Source organism: Astatotilapia calliptera, chromosome 2 (genome assembly GCF_964374335.1).
Source record: "Astatotilapia calliptera chromosome 2, fAstCal68.1, whole genome shotgun sequence".
NCBI classification, from domain to species: domain Eukaryota; kingdom Metazoa; phylum Chordata; class Actinopteri; order Cichliformes; family Cichlidae; genus Astatotilapia; species Astatotilapia calliptera.
In genome coordinates, this window is record NC_137423.1 from 29,724,697 (window position 1) to 29,746,600 (window position 21,904).

The 21,904-nt window shown below is 40.3% G+C and overlaps 3 protein-coding genes across 6 annotated transcripts in view; 2 read left to right on the forward strand and 1 right to left on the reverse strand.

The window, feature by feature from the left end:
* The first annotated feature begins 1,145 nt into the window (after positions 1–1,145).
* On the forward strand, positions 1,146–9,178 carry tcirg1b (T cell immune regulator 1, ATPase H+ transporting V0 subunit a3b). Of its 3 annotated transcripts, none has more exons than XM_026192889.2 (21): positions 1,146–1,303; positions 2,318–2,436; positions 2,592–2,670; positions 2,760–2,902; positions 3,015–3,113; positions 3,200–3,258; positions 3,334–3,460; positions 3,562–3,644; positions 3,742–3,835; positions 3,994–4,206; positions 4,306–4,456; positions 4,562–4,701; positions 5,402–5,559; positions 5,754–5,844; positions 5,945–6,063; positions 6,207–6,420; positions 6,905–7,015; positions 7,096–7,188; positions 7,289–7,409; positions 7,633–7,804; positions 8,339–9,178. In XM_026192889.2, the coding sequence occupies exons 2-21, from the start codon at positions 2,320–2,322 to the stop codon at positions 8,430–8,432; spliced, it is 2,478 nt and encodes an 825-aa protein (XP_026048674.1). In that variant the 5' UTR covers positions 1,146–1,303; positions 2,318–2,319; the 3' UTR covers positions 8,433–9,178. The 3 variants fall into 3 exon arrangements, with proteins under 3 accessions (XP_026048674.1, XP_026048682.1, XP_080144455.1); XM_026192897.2 differs by having other exon boundaries at positions 3,015–3,110; XM_080288329.1 differs by having other exon boundaries at positions 1,263–1,287.
* Positions 9,179–10,040: 862 nt separating this feature from the next.
* Positions 10,041–12,730, forward strand: mrpl18 (mitochondrial ribosomal protein L18). The gene is made up of 4 exons (XM_026192918.2): positions 10,041–10,346; positions 10,425–10,593; positions 12,084–12,318; positions 12,426–12,730. Exons 1-4 carry the CDS (start codon positions 10,259–10,261, stop codon positions 12,501–12,503), a joined length of 570 nt encoding a protein of 189 aa, XP_026048703.1. The 5' UTR covers positions 10,041–10,258; the 3' UTR covers positions 12,504–12,730.
* Positions 12,719–21,904, reverse strand: part of LOC113036508 (protein phosphatase Slingshot homolog 3) — a 12,709-nt gene continuing 3,523 nt past the window's right edge. For both annotated transcript variants that reach the window (XM_080288330.1, XM_026192911.2), the window contains 13 exons: positions 20,041–20,156; positions 19,836–19,904; positions 18,928–18,993; positions 18,595–18,777; positions 18,169–18,262; positions 17,923–18,051; positions 17,648–17,694; positions 17,358–17,504; positions 15,803–16,003; positions 15,497–15,716; positions 15,308–15,394; positions 15,120–15,215; positions 12,719–14,157 (listed from right to left, as the gene is read on the reverse strand). In XM_080288330.1, coding sequence (XP_080144456.1) covers positions 14,011–14,157; positions 15,120–15,215; positions 15,308–15,394; positions 15,497–15,716; positions 15,803–16,003; positions 17,358–17,504; positions 17,648–17,694; positions 17,923–18,051; positions 18,169–18,262; positions 18,595–18,777; positions 18,928–18,993; positions 19,836–19,904; positions 20,041–20,156 — 1,602 coding nt within the window. In that variant the 3' untranslated portion in view covers positions 12,719–14,010. The remainder of the gene's footprint in view (positions 14,158–15,119; positions 15,216–15,307; positions 15,395–15,496; positions 15,717–15,802; positions 16,004–17,357; positions 17,505–17,647; positions 17,695–17,922; positions 18,052–18,168; positions 18,263–18,594; positions 18,778–18,927; positions 18,994–19,835; positions 19,905–20,040; positions 20,157–21,904) is intronic.

A 21,904-nucleotide genomic window follows, 5' to 3' on the forward strand; every position in this document is an offset into this window, starting at 1 on the left:
GACCCTTTTTTTTTTTTTTTTTTTTTTTCTTTCTTTTGACTGGCATCCTCAGTCTGTCGTGACGTAACACTCTAAAACTCACTTCACTGTGGACAGTGATGCTGCCTGTTCCAGCAGTTTCCAGTTTAATGGCATGCTTCATTGTAACCATTTTCCTCTTATCTGACAGTGACAGTTCAGGTCTTCCTCCAGACATACATGCAACCCCCCCCTCCCCCCCCCTGACAAAGTAGTGACACATTTGCATAACAAATCCCTTTTATGTTGGCAAAGAGGAACTCATGATCACATGAACAAGAAGTTAATATGCGCTGGCCTTTTCAAGTAAAAAGACAGAACCTTCAACACCAATTAATTAAAAGACTTGATTGTGTGTGGATTAGAGGAAATCCACAATAAATTCAAACGTGCACTGAGTTCTTGTTTTTTTTTTTTTTTTTTTTAAACCATTAAAGATCTATGCTGTACAATCATTCCACCCTAGAGAAAGAATAGCTTGAAGAAATCAAAACGGCCATGGTTTTCACACCTATGATACATATCTGCATGCTTAGAGGCTGTGATTTCTACGCAAATCCTACACAACATCTCAGTTGAATTTTAAGTGTTCATTGTTGTGAACTTCTACATTCTTCCTTTGCCTGCTGCATAATAATGAAACTACTAAGAAAGGAACTATTTTTCAGTTTCTTTAAATGTAACAGAACTGAATTAAAAATCACTTTAAATGTATGGTTGACTTTTACTTTGAATAGTGTCCCTAACGTTAGCATGTATCTTTTGGAGACATCACATGCTACAAATTATGGTACTGACCTTGGTTTGTATGTATTTAATAAAGTTAGGAGAGAAAAAAAACAGGGCAGGTCTGGGTTTATCAAACGCACGTGACTGCGGTTTCCAGATGACTGTACACGGCCAAACCAGCTTCTCCAGATGAGCTTAACTCTAATATCAAACCGTGAATTATTAATAATAAGCTTCTGACTTCCTGTCAGACTAAAATTCTAATTAAAAAGAACAAAGAAAAACATCCACTTATTGGACTCGTTACCGCCATTAAAGATCCTAAAATCTCGACCTCTCGCGGTGGAGCGAGATTCAAATGGTAACTATCACGTGCCTCCTGCAGTAACGTGACTCTCACAAACAGGAAGTGCGGAGCCAGAGAACTTCTACCCCAAGTCTCGCAGACGCGTCTGCTTTGTCCAGGTTAGCAGTCCCGGGTCAGTCCGTCCCGCTGGGTACCAGACTGCCTGACAGACACCAGGTCGAACTGCAGCGGAGGTAAAGAACCAGACAGGTGAGGTTTCCGACATTCAGCTCAAATCTGTGTTTTTATCAAGCGGGTTTATCTCCTATAGTTGTCGCCGAGACTAAACCAAACCCCTCTGTTACTTTTCTTTAATGTGGCTGATATTAATGGGTTAAATATTTTTTAAACGCTTCAGTGTTTCGGCTTTTCCTTCACTGGAGTTGTGTGCTAGCGATGATAGAGAAAACGAAACTTTGCCCCAGGCAACAAAAGCTGAAAAGCAGAGACAATAGTCGATAGATCGAAGAAGACCCGAAGTCAAATGCTTTTTCCTTAACAGCATGGATCTTTTTACATTTATAAACTGAAGCCATGCTCCTTTCATGTAACATCTATTTTATGATATAAGTAATTTTGTATATATTCTTAGTGGTCGGTTTCTCACCCTCATGACACTCTTAACGCTCAGTTTATGAAGAAACTGTTCCAATTCACCGCTCATTCCTCCAAATGAATGAGGTTAGTCTGACTATAGTGCGAGCACCGCAATGCTTTGAAAAATGATCCAGCGCTATAAGCTTTTTTAAAAAAAAGGATCAAACACTGTAACCTTCATAAAGGGGGGGTTTACTGTAGAGCGCTTGTACAAAACAGCTTTGTATGTAGCTAGGGGAAAGCAGTAATAATGCACCTTATTGGGCCCTTCTAAAATATAGTAATGCTTTTTAATATATATGTACATCTTTGATTAATTTATTTAACTAAAAAAAGAGTCCCTGTGCTAATTTTGGCAGACACATGTACATGCAACAATGGAAACCCCACCTGATCATCTGGTCAGGAGGACCTGATGCTTCCTCTTTCTTAAGTTTCCACTTAGATACTTCTGCACTGAGTAGTTTTTATTGCTCTAACTGAAAGTAGATGCCATCTGTTAACACCATTGTCTGTCTTTTTTTTTTTTTTTTAAATTCATATTCCTCTTTATATGGTGCAGTACTTTCACTCAGCTGTATCCAGAGGACGGTGTGTGTGTAAAGTTGTTTCTTTGGTGTTGTACAGACATGGGCTCCATATTTCGCAGCGAGGAGGTGTGCCTGGTGCAGCTCTTTCTTCAGTCCGGCTCGGCCTATAATTGTGTCAGCGAGCTGGGAGAGCTGGGCCTGGTTGAGTTCAGAGACGTGAGTCTATTAAACCCTTTATTCCGTTCTTCTTCTTCTTGGTGCAGTTCATGGAGTCCAGTGCAATTGTTAACCTGCAACAGACTGTGTCATGGGTTTTGGTGAAGGTCATGTAGACTCGCTCAGTAACCTTATTCTCTGCTCTCCGCTTTCAGTTAAACCCCAACGTGAACTCCTTTCAGAGGAAATTTGTCAGCGAGGTCAGACGATGCGAGGATCTCGAGAAGACTTTCCGTGAGTACTGACTCATAATGCTCCCCTTTACATTTCCATTAATCTTCTTTATTTTCCATGATTCATCATCCACCTTTTCCACCCTCCAGACTTCTTGGAGCAGGAGATAAATCGCTCGCCATCCTTAAAGGGTCCACTCCCTCCTCCGTGTCCGATACCTTCTGCCCCTCAGCCCCGTGAGCTCATCACCATAGAGGAGGAGAGCGAGAGGCTCGCCAGGGAACTCAAGGAGGTGAGTGCCAAAATAGAGCCTGAGGAGTTAGTCTTCGGTTTTTTGCTTAGTGCACCACGAGAGACAGAACAATTTTTGGGATTAATGAAATATCGTGTATGTTTCCTACTAGGTATCCAGGAACAGAGATAGCCTTAGGGCTCAGCTGACGCAGCTCTCCCAGTATCAAGGAGTCCTGACCAGAACTCACTCTCTCACGGCGTCACACGTGGTGAAAAACTCCATTTCTGCTCCATTTTCTGTAATTGTTGTCATGAGGAAAACTAAAAAAGAATGTTCTCTGTCTTATTCTCACAGGTGCCACCTGCAGTGGAGAGCCAAGGTCTGTTTGATAACCGCCAAGATGTCCGACTCAGGTAGGTCTCAATTAAATGTTAAAGAGTAAAATGTTGTCTTTTTCCTCTCTATATAACAGTTTTCCTCTCCCTCAGTTTTGTGGCAGGAGTGGTCCACCCCTGGAAGGTGCCCTCGTTCGAGCGACTGTTATGGCGGGCGTGTCGCGGTTACATTATTGTGGATTTTAGAGAAATGGAGGATCGACTTCAGCACCCTGACACTGTAAGAGCTCGGGGAAAAGGAGAGGGGATCGCAGAGAGTTTCTGCTGTGAGTTTCATTCCAGGTGTTTTACCACAGCAGTTTGCTCTTTCTCCATTTGCAGGGGGAAATGGTGCAATGGACCGTGTTCCTCATTTCCTTCTGGGGAGATCAGATTGGACAGAAAGTCAAGAAGATCTGCGATTGGTGGGGATTTTTTTTTCTTTCTTTTATTTTTGAGATTCTGAAACTGCACCTTGCTGTGTTTTGAACTTGAATTTCTTTGGATTTTCCCCCCTCGCAGCTTCCGCACTGAGACATTTGCATACCCCGAGAGCTCTGCTGAGAGAGAGGAGGTTCTCCAGGGACTTCAAGGTAGAATTGAAGATATCAAATCAGTGAGTGATTTTCTTTTGGTTTTTGATAGTACATATTCACATCAAAATAATTAAAAGACTGTAATCTCTGGTTTTATAGTTTCTACATAGGATATTATATTACAGTGCTTCTAGAACATTCATCATGCCTCTTTTTGTGTTTCCTTCTGCGACTTCAGGTGTTGTCACAGACAGAAAGCTTCTTGCAGCAGCTGCTGATGAAGGCGGTGGCCGTTCTGCCCCAGTGGAAGGTGCGCGTCCAGAAATGCAAGGCGATCCAGTCGGTACTGAATCTCTGCAGCCCCTCTGTCACTGACAAATGCCTGATCGCTGAGGCCTGGTGTCCCACCGCCAAGCTGCCTGAACTGCAGAGTGCGCTGAGAGAGGGAGGGGTGAGACAACAGATGAGCAGAAACATAGAGCTGTAAAAAGCACAGATGAGCAAATCGCCTAATTTCCTGTTTTTATCCCACCCTGTTCTCTGACCTCAGAGGAAAAGCGGTAGTGGGGTTGACTCTTTCTACAACCGCTTGCCTTGCTCTACACCTCGACCTACTCTGTTTCCCCTCAACTCCTTCACAACAGGTTTCCAGAACATTGTAGATGCCTACGGAGTGGCAGCCTACCGTGAAGTCAATCCAGGTGCGTCATTAGATGACATAAATAATTTCTTCATGAAATGTGTTCAAAGTGAAGTCTTTCAGGTATTTGTCTTTGGCTAAATCTCGTCTCTCAATGCTCCTGCAGCATTGTTCACCATAATTACATTCCCCTTCCTGTTTGCGGTGATGTTTGGGGACGTGGGCCATGGTTTACTGATGACTCTGACTGCTCTCTGGATGGTCCTCGAGGAAAAGGATCCCAAACTTAGAAACAACAACAATGAGGTAACTTAGGAGAGGAGACACTCTGTATTTAACAAAATGTCTAACTTAAAGGCAACTTAATTTCAGACCAAGCAGCATCAGTAAAACAACAGACCACATTTAGATTGTTCCTCTGTTCCACAGGACCTGCTTGTCACCACACTAATAACCAAATGAACTCACTTCCTGTTTAACGGATGCCCCAAAAAGTGTACTGAAATTCCAGAATGCTTTCATAATCTGCGTGAGCCAAGGAATCCGCCAGTACCTTGTAAATTTTGCATGTGGTTTGAAATTTGCATGCACAAACATGCCTCTGGCTTCATTCTTTTAGTGGCATTACAAGTTGAACCAACATGAAAATCACCGAAGAGAAAAATGAGAGCAAAAGTAGCAATGGTTTCTGTGACCTCAATTCCAAAAACGTCATAGAACCTAAATAATAACAAAACGCATTCATTTGCAATTCTCATAAACCTATATTTGATTCACAGTAGGACATAGAAAACATGTTAACCGTTTAAACTGAAAGCATGTACCATTTTAAGGAAAACAAAACAAAACATGGCAACAAGATGACGCAAAATATTTGGGACTAAATCATTGCATTCTGTTTTTTGTCACACAGCTTCCCATTTATGTTTAAATGTAAAAAACAAAAAACAAAAAGTCAAATAATTCTAATGTACTAAAACATGTCCTTGACCACTTTGTGTGTCAGATCTGGAGGATGATGTTCGGTGGAAGGTATTTGATTCTGCTGATGGGACTGTTCTCCATCTACACGGGAGCCATTTACAACGAGTGCTTCAGCAAAGGCCTCGCCACCTTCAGCTCGGCCTGGCACGTCGGCCCAATGTTTGAAAAAAACATATGGAAGTAAGAACATTTTCGTGTATTCACCCTGCTTTTTTTTTTTTTTTTTTTTTTTTTCCAACAATGTGTTTATTGAGTTTTTAGTACACACAAAATACAGGTCAAATAAATCATAAACAATAATATAATAAGTAATATTTATTTTCTGTTTACTCCATTTTCAACACACTTTTTTACCTTCGTGGGGTCTCTTTCAGTTCATCGGTGCTGGCAGGGAGCCAGTACTTATCCATGGATCCTGTTGTGCCCGGCGTTTTCACAAGCCCCTATCCATTTGGCATTGACCCGGTGTGCCCATCATATTCATTGTCCTCCAATCAAATATGGACATAAATATGTATATATATGTCTCGATTGTAACTCCAGTTATTCTCTCTGTTGTCGTCAGGTCTGGGGGATGTCCAACAACAAACTAACATTCCTAAACTCTTACAAAATGAAGATGTCAGTCATCATCGGCATTATTCACATGACTTTTGGAGTCTGCTTGTCATTCTTCAACTACTGGTAAATAATCTTTACCCTTTGGTTGCATGTGTTTCGCTTGCACATGTGTTTTGTGTGTTTCAGATTAGCTCTGTGTTACCTTCACATCCTCATGTTCTTATCCTTGTTTCTCCCTGGTTGTTGTTTTTTTTCTTTTTCTACAGGCACTTTCGCAAGTTCAGCAGTTTGATTTTTGTGCTGATCCCAGAGCTTTTCTTTCTGCTGTTTCTGTTTGGCTACCTGGTGTTCATGGTGGTCTATAAGTGGGTTGCTTACGCTCCTTCTCAGTCCAAAAGTGCTCCCAGCATACTGATCCACTTCATAGACATGTTCCTGTTTACGGAAAACCCTGACAACCCTCCGCTTTATCATGGACAGGTGTGTGCGTCGTTTGTGAGCTTCACTAATAGGAACATATCGGGTTTGCTTTATTCATTTTCTTAGCTTCCCACTTCCCGAAACGTGTGTGTTAGTTGGTCACACTGAGCAGTAGTTATCATGAAATCTTATTATAAACTGAATGATAGTCTTTATGTATGTTGTTACCATATTTACATCTTTCAGTGGTTGTTTGTGGTTTTTATTTTGTGAAAGTCTAGCATGTAAATGCAGCACTGCTTTGGCAGGTCAAACCCCAGATGCCACATCTATTACAAGCACATGAACACAATAAGGGACTTTCCAAATATAGTAATCAGCACTTTAACTGCATTATCAAGCAACAGTGATGTAGTTGTGTGTCCGTTTTGTTTTTTGAATGACAAAAATGCTGCATTCATTAAGTAGATAAATACATGCAAGCCCTGAACTGAATAAATTAACGGTCAAATGAGGTTAACCTCTTCTCTGTAACTCTGTGTAGGCTATAGTGCAGAAGGTCCTGGTGATACTGGCTCTGTGTTCTGTGCCATTCCTCCTCCTTGGGAAGCCCACGTTTGAATACATTATGTTCAAGAGAAGACAACGTCGAGTCGTGAGTCTGCGTTTGGTTGGATTTTAATTCCTTTTATGTAGCTGCATTTACTTTTCTGACTGATCTTTAATTCTCTGCAGCATCTGGATGAAGACAGGCGTCCACTGGTGTCTGACGAAGGCTCGATCAATGTTCATCAGGGGGAAGTAGAAGGAAGGCCGCTAGTAGAAGAGGTGAGGGTGAAGCTAGAGTAACTAAATTAGTTTACCTGTTTTAATACGGTCTGGTGAACTCCTTTTGTTTTTGTTTTTTTTGTTGTTGTGCTTTCTGTAGGAGTTTGATGTTGCGGATGTGTTCATGCATCAGGCCATCCACACCATCGAGTACTGCTTGGGCTGCATCTCCAACACAGCCTCTTACCTCCGACTCTGGGCTCTCAGCCTGGCACACGCACGTCAGTGGCACTGCACATACAAACACAATGCTTATCTTCATACTCACATGATGCACACACACACACGAGACTTCCTCTTTTAAAGGAAACTTACTCATACTGTTCTTCTTTTTTTTTTTTTTTTTTTTTTTTATCCATTTTATTTCTCTAGTTATACACACTCATGTTGTTGTTTTCCAGCCAGCTGTGATTCTCTAACAGTGATTCACTTGTGTCTCCACAGAGCTGTCAGAGGTGCTGTGGGAGATGGTCATGCGTAAGGCGCTGACGTGGCAAGGTTACGTGGGAGCTGTAGTCCTCTTTGTGATTTTCGCCTTCTTCGCTGTGCTGACAGTCTGCATCCTTCTGGTCATGGAGGGGCTCTCAGCTTTCTTGCACGCGCTCCGTCTGCACTGGTGAGAATGACAGAAGGGTTGAGACGAAGGGGGAAAATAGCTTTGCTTAACTAAGATTTTTAAAAGAAATAGGCTGTATGATTGGACTGGGTAAAATCCTGAACCACTTTTTAATTTATTTTTTATTTCGGAGTGTGTGTCAGGTTTTATGTGTCTGTGCATTGTTTAAGCCAGCAATCCATGGTCACATGTTTTTGTTACATGCTGGTGTAAACATTGCACTCTATTTGCTGTCTGTCGTGTGACAGATGTAGTGAAGGCAATGACTGTGCTAAACAGACTTTACAGCTGCCTCTGGCAATAACCCTGCATGCAAAGTGGAATTTGACTGTAGGAGACACCACCTACAGTATGTAGCATTAATGCTGTAGTTTTCTCAGGATGGTGGTGCTGGAGAAAAGATTGACTTAACCTTTAGGGAACAACAAGTCAGACTATTACCAAAAAAAAGTCCACTGTAGAATAAGAGTATGGTACTTGCTCTGAGGTTTCTGTTTGTTGCTGGAGATTGACTTATGCCCGTCTCTTTCACAGGGTGGAGTTTCAGAACAAGTTCTACAGTGGAGATGGTTACAAACTCACCCCTTTCTCCTTCACATCTATAATAAATGTCTCAAACCCTATATGATCAGCCAACGGGTTATTCAGGGTTGCTAGCAAAGTTAATTTATGTGTCTATGAATCAGAACGACCCTGTCTTAACAACGGTACTCGACCTTTGGTTCCCTTTTGCTATGAAAGGGTTTAGTTAACTTGCACAATGATCGATGAATGATGTACTCTTATTTTTGCATCAGTAGAATGATTCCCTATACGTTAATTTACCACTATATCATATCATATATGAAACATATATTTTGTATCCCCATGCTAATTATTTTTCAAAGTGTAATGTACTGCTTTCTAATTACTCTATCAGTAGCATGAGAAATTGTTGGTAATCATGTGCTTTTCACTCTCTCAACATTTATAAGAAGCATCAATTTTGAAAAGGGAAAGTACACTAGTGAATGGATTTGTTTTGCAGTTTAAGGGAAAGTTTAAGTTTTGACCTGAAGTATTAAAGTGCAAGTTCTTTAGAATTCTTCAGATAATGACTTGGATGATTTTTATGAGCCAAAGATTTTCCCACATTGTCATGTCTTCCAACAACACCACACCAAGTATTTATTGATAAATACATTTTTCTCGGGTGCCTTACTAGGACTGTTTGTTTATACATTATGTGTTATGGACAGATGGTGTCTTCTATTGTTAAACCACCACTTTGTACAAAACACTGCAATGGAATGAATTTTCCCCTCCCTGTTTACACTGTAAAATTGAAGAGTTTTCAGCAGAAAATAAATTAAATGTTGAGTTTTATTAAATGAAGCACTTGAAGTATCTGTTGCCAGCCGAGTGATACCATTTATATGCCACAGTACTGTTTTGAGAAGTTACCACAGATGAAAGTACTGTGCAGAAGTCTAGAGGAGCCAACTGTTATTGTTTCATATTTGGCTTCTGAGGAACATTTTTTGTCTTTAGGTCGTTTTTTCTTAACAGCCTGTGACAAAAAAAAAACGATTTTTTTTTTCCATTTCTTTGATTCTATCCAACATCACACTAAGTATACATTTTATTTTTTGTACCAACAAGGTGATTCTCAGTCTGTAGCAGCATAACAATGATCCAAAACACAATAGGACAACTATCAGCCATGGCTTGACCTCAACATTACTGAAGTAGTGTGGGATCATCTTGACAGAGAACTCAGCAACATCCAAATGAGAGCTTTGTTTGTCCTTCAAGATGTCTGGAAACTATTTGTGAAGACGACTTAAATAAATGACAAAAAAAAGCTTGACTAAAAGAGTTCATAGAGTTCAGAGTCATTCCAAATTTTGACTTTCAAGCTCATAAGAATTGTAAAAACTCTTGTTTTTGTCTAATTTACTGTATTTCTATGTATGTTTTCACGTTTCAATAAATCACTGTACTAATTTCCCATTTTCCAAGTAACATACAGTATAAGGAAATGAGGGGTGGCTCGAGACGTTTGCTCATTAGTGTAAAAGATGTAAATACAACAATGTAACAACAACTCCTACACAAAAGGAGTCTGACATTAAATAATAGTAATAACTTCTTTTGCAGGGAAGAATCTTCAGATCACTGGTTACTCTTGTTGCCTGATAGTTTTAGTAGAATTAAAAAGTTGTTGGCGTTTCCCACCGTTTTAAGTTCCGGAGTTAGTGTAAACGGAACCTTAAGCGCGTGTTCGGTTTCTATCTGTGCTGTTTCCTAAGTAGCACAGAGTGAACCGGATATTATCGGAATGTCAAAGATGGGACTCCTCATGTAACGGTGGATTTTTCTTGAATAGTTTGTTTGCTTGTTTTTGGCGTCTTACCGGATGTTAACAAATTGATTGTACTTTTTATTTGTGAGGGGAGCACTGCTCGGGAGGACATGGCTCTGAGCCAAGTTAGTCGCAGTGTGCGGCTGCTCTTAGGTCAAATTCAACACTGTCGGCCAGCCCTGCTTTCAAACCAGACGGGTAAGCAAGTAAAGCTAGAAAGCCTTAAACTTTCTATCTGCAGTCATGAAAGCTGACCAGACTCTAATTGTCACACAGCTCGGTGTCTGAGTCAAGCAGCTTCTCAGCCAGAGCCCTCCGCGGATGAAAATGAAGCCGTGAACCCGACCTTTGTAAACAGAAATCCCCGCAACCTGGAGCAGATGGCTCTGGCTGTGAAGGATCGGGGCTGGAAGACAACCTGGCCACACCGGGAGTTCTACCACAGGTCTGTAAAGGTTTAAGTTCTTACTGTGAAATCCAGAATCTGAGTACCACTGTGAGGGTGCATCCTGTTGATTTAAAGTGAAATTAGTCTGTGGAAACAGGTGGTTTCTCTATAACGGAATTCTGGATTCAGACGAATATTGCTCATATATGAAATTGTAAAGGGCTTTTACTTTGAAGTCCAAAATCAGAGTAACGTTATACTGACCGAGTAGCACTGCTAGGGTGTCTCTTGTTTATCTAAAATCACAATAAAATACCAGAGTGTTAAAAAAAGAAAAAGAGTGAACCAAACGTTAAAAAAGATCAGTATCAAACCAGAAATTTGACATGAGCATGAGAAGTGAAAGCAAAGTTACCCCAAGGTTCCTGATACAAGATTTAGCAAATATCAGAAGGGGACCAATCTGTCAGGGGCACAAACAAGGACTTCAGGTTTTTCTTCATTATTAAGTAGGAGAAAGTTGTCAGCCATCCATCTTTTAATAGCCTAAGCATATATTCAGGATCTGTAGATTATAAAATTCTTGGGCCTTAAAAGACGACCTATAACTGAACTTCGTCTGCATAGCAGTGATAAGAAATGTTCATAAATGTTCAGAAGAGAGAGCAGATATAAAGGCCCCAATACAGAACCTTGTGGGACACCATAGACAGACCCCCCAACATGATTGCATTATAAGAGCTGTAATGTCACATTAGCTGTTGTATTTTTGTTTTTTTCTTCAAATGGCAGTTTTTAAATTTCATTCATATTTTAGTATTCCAGAAATAAATCTAGTTGTGATGAAATAAGCATAGTCGTGATACAGCTTACTGTAATTTAACAACTATTGTTAGTGAGGACTTGTGAATTACTTTCTAACTTTATAGTACCAAATGTTATGAGGTAACACATTGTTAGAAGGTTATACAATAACTATATCAGTGTAATTAGTAATGTAACCAGTTACCTTATCAAACTAAATTACACATTTAAAATGACTTCAGTCTATGAAGGATTATGACTTTGTAACAAGCAGTGACACAGTCATTGTTCTTGAGACGTGGTGGCGCACATGCATTGATCTAAAGAAACAGTCAAAGACACAAAATGAACAGAAAGATATGTTTAAAAGTGTAGCAGTTGTTGGTAACAAAATTCAAAGAGAAATGGAGACAACAGTCATGTGCATCAACCCCACATTGGATCACAGCTTACAGCCTACAAACAAGTATCTATTTATCTAAATTTATTAATTATTTTCTTAAATTAATGTTAAGTTGTATAACTAAAATTGGGAAACAAAGATAATTGTTTTTATATTCACTACTATTATTCTAGATTATACGAATATTCTGTATTTGTTCTACCCCATTGGGTTCAGAACTGTCAGTATGAAAGGACAAAAACGTAATGTAATCAGTCAGGTTGATATGAAACATAGCATATTCATGCATAAAGAACAATTATCTCTATTTAATTTCCTCTCATGCCTGTCATTGTTTCAGGTTGATGTTCTCCCGTAGCCAACACCATGTGACAGCCCAAGTGTTTTCCAGCTGCTCCCCTATTCCGGTGCTTTCTTGTTCGACCAAAGAGTGGGCTGTGAAGAAGGAGCTGGCTTCTACAAACTGCGTGGCAGCCTGTCAGGCTGTGGGCGAGGTGCTGGCGCATCGCTGCCAGCAGGCTGGCATCACCAGGATGGTGTATAGGGTGATTCCCTGGACATACCGCTCAGATTCTGTGAGTACATGCAGCAGGGACTGGAAATAAAGTTACTGTCATTTTCCTTCACTTAGGTAGCCATTTGCTTCACGTCTCTCTCTCTCTCTGGCTTTTCTGTTTTGCAGGTTCAGTCTTTCAGAGCTGCAATGAAAGCAGGAGGAATAATTCTAAGTGAACCCAGAAGGAAATACATTGGGACCTGACTTTAATTCATCAGTCAAATCAGCTGTTCTGTATAAATCTGCTCTTTATCCCCATTACCCCTCTCTTTTGTTAACTATTACTGTGCTGATATTAAGATTACAACTGCTACAGTAAAAAATAGGAATCAAAAGAAGGCTTGTCCCTGTGCCATGTCTCTTTTATATTAAATCAGTCTCCTCTGGTTTATTATTTAATCAAAAAATAAAGGTTCTTGTTTGGAGTACAATAATTTATTTTTTACTCAGGTGCATGTAAACAAGAGTGAGGTGCAGGCAGCAGAGAGTCTGTTACAATAAGGAAATGGATGACAATAAAAACCAATCACTGATCATTTTAATCATAGTACAGTGTGAAGTTGGCTCAGGCGGTGGGAACAGTGTGTTGGGATTATAAAGTGCATGTTTTCTTTTTTCCTCTTTTTTTTCCCTAATAGTGAGCATGCAGGTTAAATGCTTTCTTTCTTTTTAGCTTGGGTTCACTGGATAAAAAGTAATACCAGCATAAAATAAGAAATGTCCTCATCAGCATCTAGTGAAAACAGAACATGGAATAATTTAAGTTGATCCATTCAAAGTCCATATAAATACAAACTCAAACCCTGAACAGTGTCTTCTCACAGGCTGGTATAAAACACAAAACATGCACCCAGGCCATCAGCAATTATGTGACTATATATACTGTAATTGTGCACAAACTTGTAAAGTCACATTTATGATGACAAAAAAGTGGCAAATGGTACAAGAGAAATGCAATATATTACCACCACCTTGTACTTAAGCTAAAACATTAAAAACATCATTACAGAATCACTTTTCATTCTCAGGTTGAAGGCACTCATGTAGCCCTGGAGCCAAAATATAATGGATGAAAATAAAATGGGTGGGAAAGGTTCCTAGCAAACCGACATTTCCTTTAAATATATTGGCACACCGGCACAGAGGAATACAGTTTGGCAAACTGGCGTATGCCATAAAACTAGCCATGACATAATCCATAATGCACAGCTTAGATACAGTGAAATCCTCCATATCTGCACACGGTATGTGTTGTGAGAAGGAGGAAATGAACACTTTCTGCTTTGGGCTGGCAGGATACAGCCTCGTATAAGGAAATTAAAACAGTTATTGCATAGATACGTCTGAAGTGTTGAAAGGAGAGCTTAAAAAAACGGAAGAGGGACTGAGGGAGCTCGGCAGGGACATGCTGGTTCATATATGTTTGGATACCTTCATAAACATAAAACATAATAATACAATAATGCACAATGATTTCAGATATCCTGGCTTTCACTGGTACAGCAATACTGCAGCATGGCCCTTATAAAAATCAACTATCTACTATAGCTTTTATGAGGTGACATATGCAATCCAAGACCTGCAAAATATAAATTAAGACTTTAGGATCATTGTATAAAAACCTTGGCATGTTCCCAGAGCACACGTTCCTTCTTTTCTCCTCTGTGCCTCGTTTATAGTTCCTCTTGTACCTCCCTGCTTGTTCATCTTTTTAATCACTTTGCGGCTTGCTTTGGCCCGCGCCCGGCCGGCTGGATGGTTCAGGTGAAACATCCACACATGCTTTCTGGTGAGTGAGACACCGGCGCCCATAGCTACGCCTCCGCTGTCCTGGTGACCGCCTCGGACTGCCAGGCATCTTTGAAAAGAACAAAGTAGGAAAGTACAAAGTTATAACATTGGGATTAATTCTTCAGCAAGAAATCTACTCCACAGATACATCGCAACCCCAAATGCCTCTGAACGCTATGTGACTACCTGACGTAAACCTCGGTCGAAATCTAACTACACGTTGTAGCCGGCGACTACTGTGATTATCCTGCTTCAGTACCGTCAATACCTTCTATTTCTGGCTACTTATTCACAACAGTTTTTTAATTTATCAGAGATGGCATAACAGTCCTCGCTTCAAGATAAGGAATAACAACGAAAGGACTCACAAATGTCAAAACTATTGGAACTGATGTAAGGAAATGTACAAAGTAGACAAAAACTTGACAGATAAATATTTTTAACTGTAACTGTGAGATGATTAGCACCTAAAGCAACACAACCATAAATGCTGCCAAAAATAATGTTGACCCCTGAAGTGGATTACATCATAATCTCTAGAAAGATTCACACAGAAGACTAAATCAGCTACTATTTTGGTAGTATAGTTACTGGCAGGACACAAGGTGTGAAAAAGGGGGGATGGAAGGCCTTACAGGTCCTTATATAGAGTCAAACTAAAGATTTTGATTAAAAATGAAACCTAGTTTGGGTGTTTTTTCCAATATGTATGTCTGTAGAAATATTAACATAATCACAAGAAGAAAAAGTTGCTATAAAAACGGCCTCCAGTGCTACCCCTCAGTCTCCTAGTAGTAATGACAATATAAAAAAATCCTACATCACTTCATTCTTGCGGTGACGACAATGCTCCATCAGCCTTTTACAGCTGAGAGGTAAGAACCATGACTCATATAGTTAAAACCTTATTCATGAGCTATTTCAAACAACAGGCTTCGCTACATGTCCTCAATCTAAATTAGCCATTTCCAAACTGTCAGCTTAACTACAAAGAGGAGGCTAGAGAGACCAGCACTCTGCTTCTTTTACCTGATCATATCCTTTATCCACATCATCCATCTCGCTGATGGACTGCATTAATGAGTAGAGGTTCATTCTGCCACTACGATTAACACTCGGCATGACCTGGAGATTAAAGAGAAGTAAAAAGATGAGTAGCCTTTGATGCACTCTGCGTGAACATATGAGGACAAATGTAGGTCAGGCAGTCTGCTCACCTTTTCTGGTTCATTTACAGTAATCACAGGGCCTGTCTGCACAGGGTCTTGGATAGTGTCAGACTTTGGGGCAGGCTGTTCAAACACCTAGATGAGGTTGATAAGATATAAAGGAGTTAAAGCTGTAAAGGTAAAAAAATAAACAAATCCGGATTTTAAAAAGTGATAGATTGCTCAGGATCTGATTACCTCACAGTCTTCCCCTGAGTCATTTTTTTCATCTGGAATATCTACGCCATCATCCTCATCAAGTCCGTCATCGTCCTCATCATCTTCTTCCTCCTCCTCATCTTCTTCTTCTTCTTCACTTTCGGCTGTCTTTTCTTCCTCCCCTCTTTCCTCGTTTCGAACTGATTTTTGTCTTTGGTCTCTCGACTTTCGCTTCCAGAGAGCACTATGGCGCTGCTGGCTGGAATGATAAATGCACACAGAGCACATTCCTCAACTGAGCTCCCAAACTACAGAGAACAGGAAAAAAAGAGCACTAGGCCTAACCTTGCACTGAGGATGCCGCTGTAGGTCTGGAGCTGCTTCATGAAGCCCTCATTGGGCTTGATGATGGACCGGCGATCCCTGACGTAGGTCAGTGCCACATCCAGTGTCCAGTGCTGCTGCTTCATAGCGTAGGCAATCACTGTAGACGCAGAGCGGGACACGCCCATCTTGCAGTGAACCAACACCGCCTGACCACTCTTCCTGTAATACACAAAGATGAAGACGTAAACTCACACCGTGATTTTGGATTTTACTTAACAAATATTAAGTCGTGAAGGGAGAACTGCTGGGATGTATACACACATGCAAAATAATGCTCGGCAGTAAAACGCTTCTGGTTTGTGAACATGTGGCAGCTTTAAAACTGGCTGAGGAGCTGAACAAATTTAAGATTTGCAGCTTTAATTGTAGGGTAGCTTGGCCTTCTCTCACAGGTTTTGTTTCAAGACTCCAAACTGTAAACTGAAAACACAGAAGCAGTATTTTTCTATTTTCATTGTGTGAATACTGCCTGTCATGATGTTTCACAACTCAGTCGTCGTTTGTAGACATCATTCACACAGATTAGACTTGAAATGGGAAGCCGAGTCACAGTGTGAACTGCGAAATTGGTGGTTATTCCAATCTTGATGGAATTCAATATTTGAGGAAACGTAGCCTTTCATTTTCTGTTAAAAGTGGGCACAGAGACCGACAACACTCTCAGCAGTATCCATTAAATATGAAGCTGCATGAAGCAAGCATAGCTCATCATAAAGACTGGAAACAGGGGGAAGCACTTCGTCTATAAAGGATTAAAGTAACGCATATAGTGCACCAGTGCTGCTAAATCTCTCTAACATTTTATATTTTACGCTCACTGGCCACTATATTAAGTACACCGTTCCAACTCCTCGATAATGCAAGATGGATGGAAGAATGGTGATTTCACCACACAAGCATCTCTGGGATTTACAGAGAATGGTCTGGAAAGACAAAATATCAGCTGAGCAGTGGTTCTCTGGATAAAAATGCTTTGTCAGTGTCAGAGGGGATTGCTTAGAGCTGACAGAAAGACAACAGTAATTCAAATAATAAGTTGTTAAAACTAAGGTATGCAGAAGAACATTTCTGAATTTATAACATGTCAGACTGTGAAGACTTGTACAGTCTTGTTGCAGACCATGGGAACATAGTGTACCCAGAGCATCTTCAGCTCTGCCACCTCCACCTCAGCCTTCTGTCTTTTTGTCACTGTCACTGTCAGGTCTCACAACCATCTTGCAAACCTTCCCTTTCACTCTTGCTGCTATCCTTCTTCACAAATAACCCCTGACACTCATCCCCACCCACGAAACCCTGTCTGCACTCTCTTGTGCATTTAAATCATCTACCTTTATTATCTCCACTCCTTTCTTCTTCACCTTTCCACCTGTCTCCCTCTTATTTACAGTATGTCATAGACAGACCTCTATGGATATTTAGATTCACACATTTCAGCCCCTAACCGAGCTTCTGTCCCACTGGAACAATTACAACCCTTTTTACAAGTCTCGATTTAAAAAGCCTCTGGTACCTTGCAGTGTTGATGAAGTTAAATGTAGCTGGCCAATGGGACAGCAAGTCTGTGGCTTCCACATCGTACACTCTGATGTTCATGTAATTGAAGGACTCTGGGAAAAAGTTGTCAATCTCCCTCGTCACATTCAGAATGTAGCCCACGCTGAAAAACGTGCAGAGACACACTCAGAGCCAGAGCAAAACATAGTGCATAGTTAAATATTACCCTTATAGTGAGTTAATGGGATACAGAGACAGACCACAACACACAGAGCTGCAGAAAGTGTTACAGGTTCAACTACTAACTTGTTTTTCTGCAGCTCCTCAAAGTTAGCTGCGTTCCACTCGGAGCCCTGAAACCAAATAAAAACAAAAAAGGTTAAAGAACGGTCAGAGAAGATGAAAAGGAAAGGGCTGACAGAGCCATCTTCCCTATCGCTGTCAACACAGATCTGAAAGGGGAAGTTACAGTCACATGACAACATCCTGGCACTAAAAGCCATGTCAATTTTTTTGACCAAACAAAAGTGGCTGTACATAATATGTCTTTTAACTCTATCTGACCTTTAACAATGACTCACCAGGTATAGATAGTCAAATATTTTAGAGGGCTTGTCCATCTGAGCCATGGTGACCAGGATCTCATTGTCGATGTACTCCTTGTAGGGTCTCATGTCAAAGCCTATCCTGGTCTCCAGGGTAGCGTGCACCTACAGCAGAGAATGAATGCATTTTGTCACATTTTTTCACCTCAGTTATGCTCTAATAATTTGACTTTTTTTTTTTCTAAAACCAACTTCCTGTCTCTAGCTTCCCACACTTCTCACCATTTTGGATGTGAGGTTGTCCAGGTCTTCAGTCCTCATGATGTCTCTCAGGTGTTCTTTGATCAGGATCTCACTGGAAACTCTCTCTGCCGAACTTCCCAGAGAACAAAAGGGAAATTTTAGTACCAACTGGCAGGGAGGCACAAGCAATAAGAACAGTTTCTCATTATTACTACATTAATAGCAACATTAAGCATTGAAAGTGCCATGTTTAATTAGTATTTTTGAGGTATTTTCCACTTGATGCTACAGCTGTTCCTTTTTTAAAACATGGGATTTTAAGCACACAACGTTTACGTGTGGTGGATTGTGAATTTTCCAACTCCGGGACCAATAACTTAAAATGATACTTTAGTAAATTATCTTAACGTACATTATTTTTTTCTATCACATCAACTCCCTTGGCTACTACAAATAAAAGCATACCTCTGTCCATCGCTGTCCTTACGGATCGACTCCAGGTCATTCATGACCTCCCACTCATTGAGGCAGTTGCGATCGGACTCGATGTGCCGGTGGTAGTGCCGAGCCCATTCCAGCCCAGAGCCTGGGATCAAAGCTGCCTTGATTGCACGCTCACAGCAGCCATGCAACACCTGCAGCACTGACCTTACAAGAGGAGAGAGGGGAGAGGAAAAGCAAACAGAACATCACTATGTGTATTAACGACTTATCTTGAAATTTAGAGCAAATGAAAGCTATTGATATGCAAAGTGAGCAGCTGGACGCTGCCACAGTGGGGATATAAGCATCACTCACCACATGGTCTGCATGGAAACCGGTTTAAAGATTCTAGTCTCTTTTGCTGAGCTCACGCTAAAGCCACTACAGGAAACACACAGAAATGTGAACGCTCATTATTAAGCCTGACGACGAGAAAGAGAAGAACGAGAAATAAGACAGTAACAGTGTTAAGAAGCATCATTGTACTACATCACAGTCTGACACACAAGAGAGAAATAATTCAGTGTGATTAGAATTAGTTCTTGTTCTTGTGGAATGAAAACGCGAGGACAGTGATTGATTAGCACAGTTGGAGGTGTGATCCAGCCTGATGAGGGGGAACATACTGGTGTGACATGGCAAACACACTTGGATGACACTAAAGCATGCACGCGCATTTAAAACACAGCAGATTAAGCACTCCATCATGTTAGCCCAACTGTTTTTAAACCCGACACCTCTCAGTTTACTGAGAGATCAGCTCTTCTATCCTTTTTTGAGCATCAGCAGCCCAAACTGTTTTAATCAAGACATAGCCGGCTATTTGAAGACACACTAAATGTGCTGGAATGGACATTTGATGTTCTTCACGCACTACAATGCAGTCAAAGAATAAATTTATTAAGACTTTAAATCAGCTAAACTCACTAACCTTTCAATACACAGTCGCATAAAGAAACTAACCATACTTTACTTTCATTTCATTATTAAAAACACATGACCTCCATGCTTATGCAATGATGTGACTGAGTGACAGGAGCTGTTGTAGTTCACAGAGAATGATTCAACTCCAAAAATAAGGACATTACTCATTCATATTATCTCTGGCCAAAATCCCAGAAATCAGGCTGCACCGTCTGTGCAGCAGCCTACCAATCACTTCCTCACGCTTGCTTTCACACTGAATATAATCCTTAATCCTTCTTTAAAAACATGCTTCTTACCCATCTCCGTCCAGATAAACTTGTGTATTGCTCCATATTGGCAGTACCAGACCGATGGTGCAATGATCACTAGAAACAGAAGGGGAGGACACATACACACAAGACAAAGGAGGAAATTGTACTTGTTAAACCTTAACCAGGAATTATTAACAGAACAGAAATCGTATCTTGTGCAACTGTACACCTTCGTCTTGGTTACACACACCTGTCTGAGTTGGGGAAATCCATGCCCAGCAGGATGCTCTCATGTTTGTTGGCCAGTGTGGAAACCACGATCAGATACCTGACTCTTACCGAGCTAACAGAATCTAACTGCACCGCCTGCATGAAAAGATACACAGAGGGAGGGATGACAGGGAAACACACAACTTGTGAGCACTGTGTTTTACATGCAAAAAAATAATAATAATCATGGTTTTCTTTTTAAGTCTAAAGTTGCCAAATAAGGTTGGGTATTTGCAAGTGGTGTAAAATATCCTGCGTAGTTTATTTTCTTTGGCCTTAAAGGAAAACTCAAATCAGGGAAGTAAATGTTGTCTTTACAGAGATCATGGCTGGCTCCTGTCTGGTTAAAGGCCTCTACCTATAGTTTTGCTGAAACAAGCTGAAACGAGAAAAGCTACAAGTACAGTTTGTGACTTGGTGCTTTATAAATAAAATTGAATTGAATGAAATTTTGATGTGACATAAAAATATCATATCACCATTTCATTGCTATAGCAACACCATGCATTTACATTCCCTAGAGCAAGAATAAGACAAGCCCGGGCACGTCTGAGGGCAAGAGCCACGTGTCCCTGGTAAAATATGCAAGTAAATTGTTCCCACTGAAGGTGGACAGAACAAAAGTTTTTCACCACTTTAGGGCAAAAATGCAACCTGGCTATAAAAGTGAAGCAGCTAGTGATGTGCAACACAAAAGTAAACAAATGTCTTACATCAACAATGCTGAAGCAAGCTTCATATGACAGGAAGCAGAAACAGTGGATGGAAATTACTAATATATATTGTTTGGTCAAAGCGATGATACCAATCCAAATGGAAAAGGAGGGCTATAAGCAACTTGCTGAAAAGCTCAACCCAAGAGACAACAACCCAAATGGAAAACATTTTTTAGTTTTCTTATGTGACAATATCATGCTCCCCCTGAAGAGTTGCAAGGTTAAGTTACTTCAGCTGTTATTAACCCAAAGAATAAAACAATTATCTTATACTTTAACTAAAAAATTTTTTTAGGACAAACACTACCTGACTTTGCCCCTATTCTGTGTTATAATGCTGCTGCTGGTACATTGTTTCACAATTCAAATTTGGAAAGACAGTAGCTCATTGGAAAACAAAGTTTGAAAATGCCTTTCATTTAATTACTCTTAAAACTCCAGCTGCCTGCAAGCATCAATAAAATGTTGTTCCGTATTTTTCTCCATACATCCTCAACAATGTTCTTGTCGCAAATTTGCTTGGAATATTGCGATATACTTTCAAGATTAAATTGCCCACCCATCACACGTGATATTTTACTGATGCTTCCTACCAGGCAGTTTCACACATGCACTGGTGACTGGATATTTTCGGGATCTTATCCAGGAGGAGCTTTATGTGCTGCTAATTTCATAGTACAAAGTCTGTGTGATGCCTTATTAAGCCAGTTTGAGATTAAGGCAGGTAGTTTTTTGGCTACTATACAGAAAATTAAATGGGAGTATTGTGCCTTTCTTTGTGAATGCTGTCATTAACACCAAATAATAGCTCTGTACATAGCCACAAATTTTCCTATACCATACTATAGAAATATTACAAGAATAATATTTACGCAAGTTAGCTTGATGCTAGTGATACTGAGGACCAAAAAGCTGGTAACTCACTGTCTCTAAAGGTTTGTGACTTGTAGTGAGTCACTGAAATTTTCCCTTTAGTCACCTACCCTTTGAAAAAATCAATATGTGCAACAACACTCACCTTTAGGTTGTCTTAACATCATAAGCCATAATATTTACCAAAACTCAACATTTTGGAGTTACGGCCTTTGCCAGTGATACAATCGTATAAGTTTACTTGTTGATCAAAGA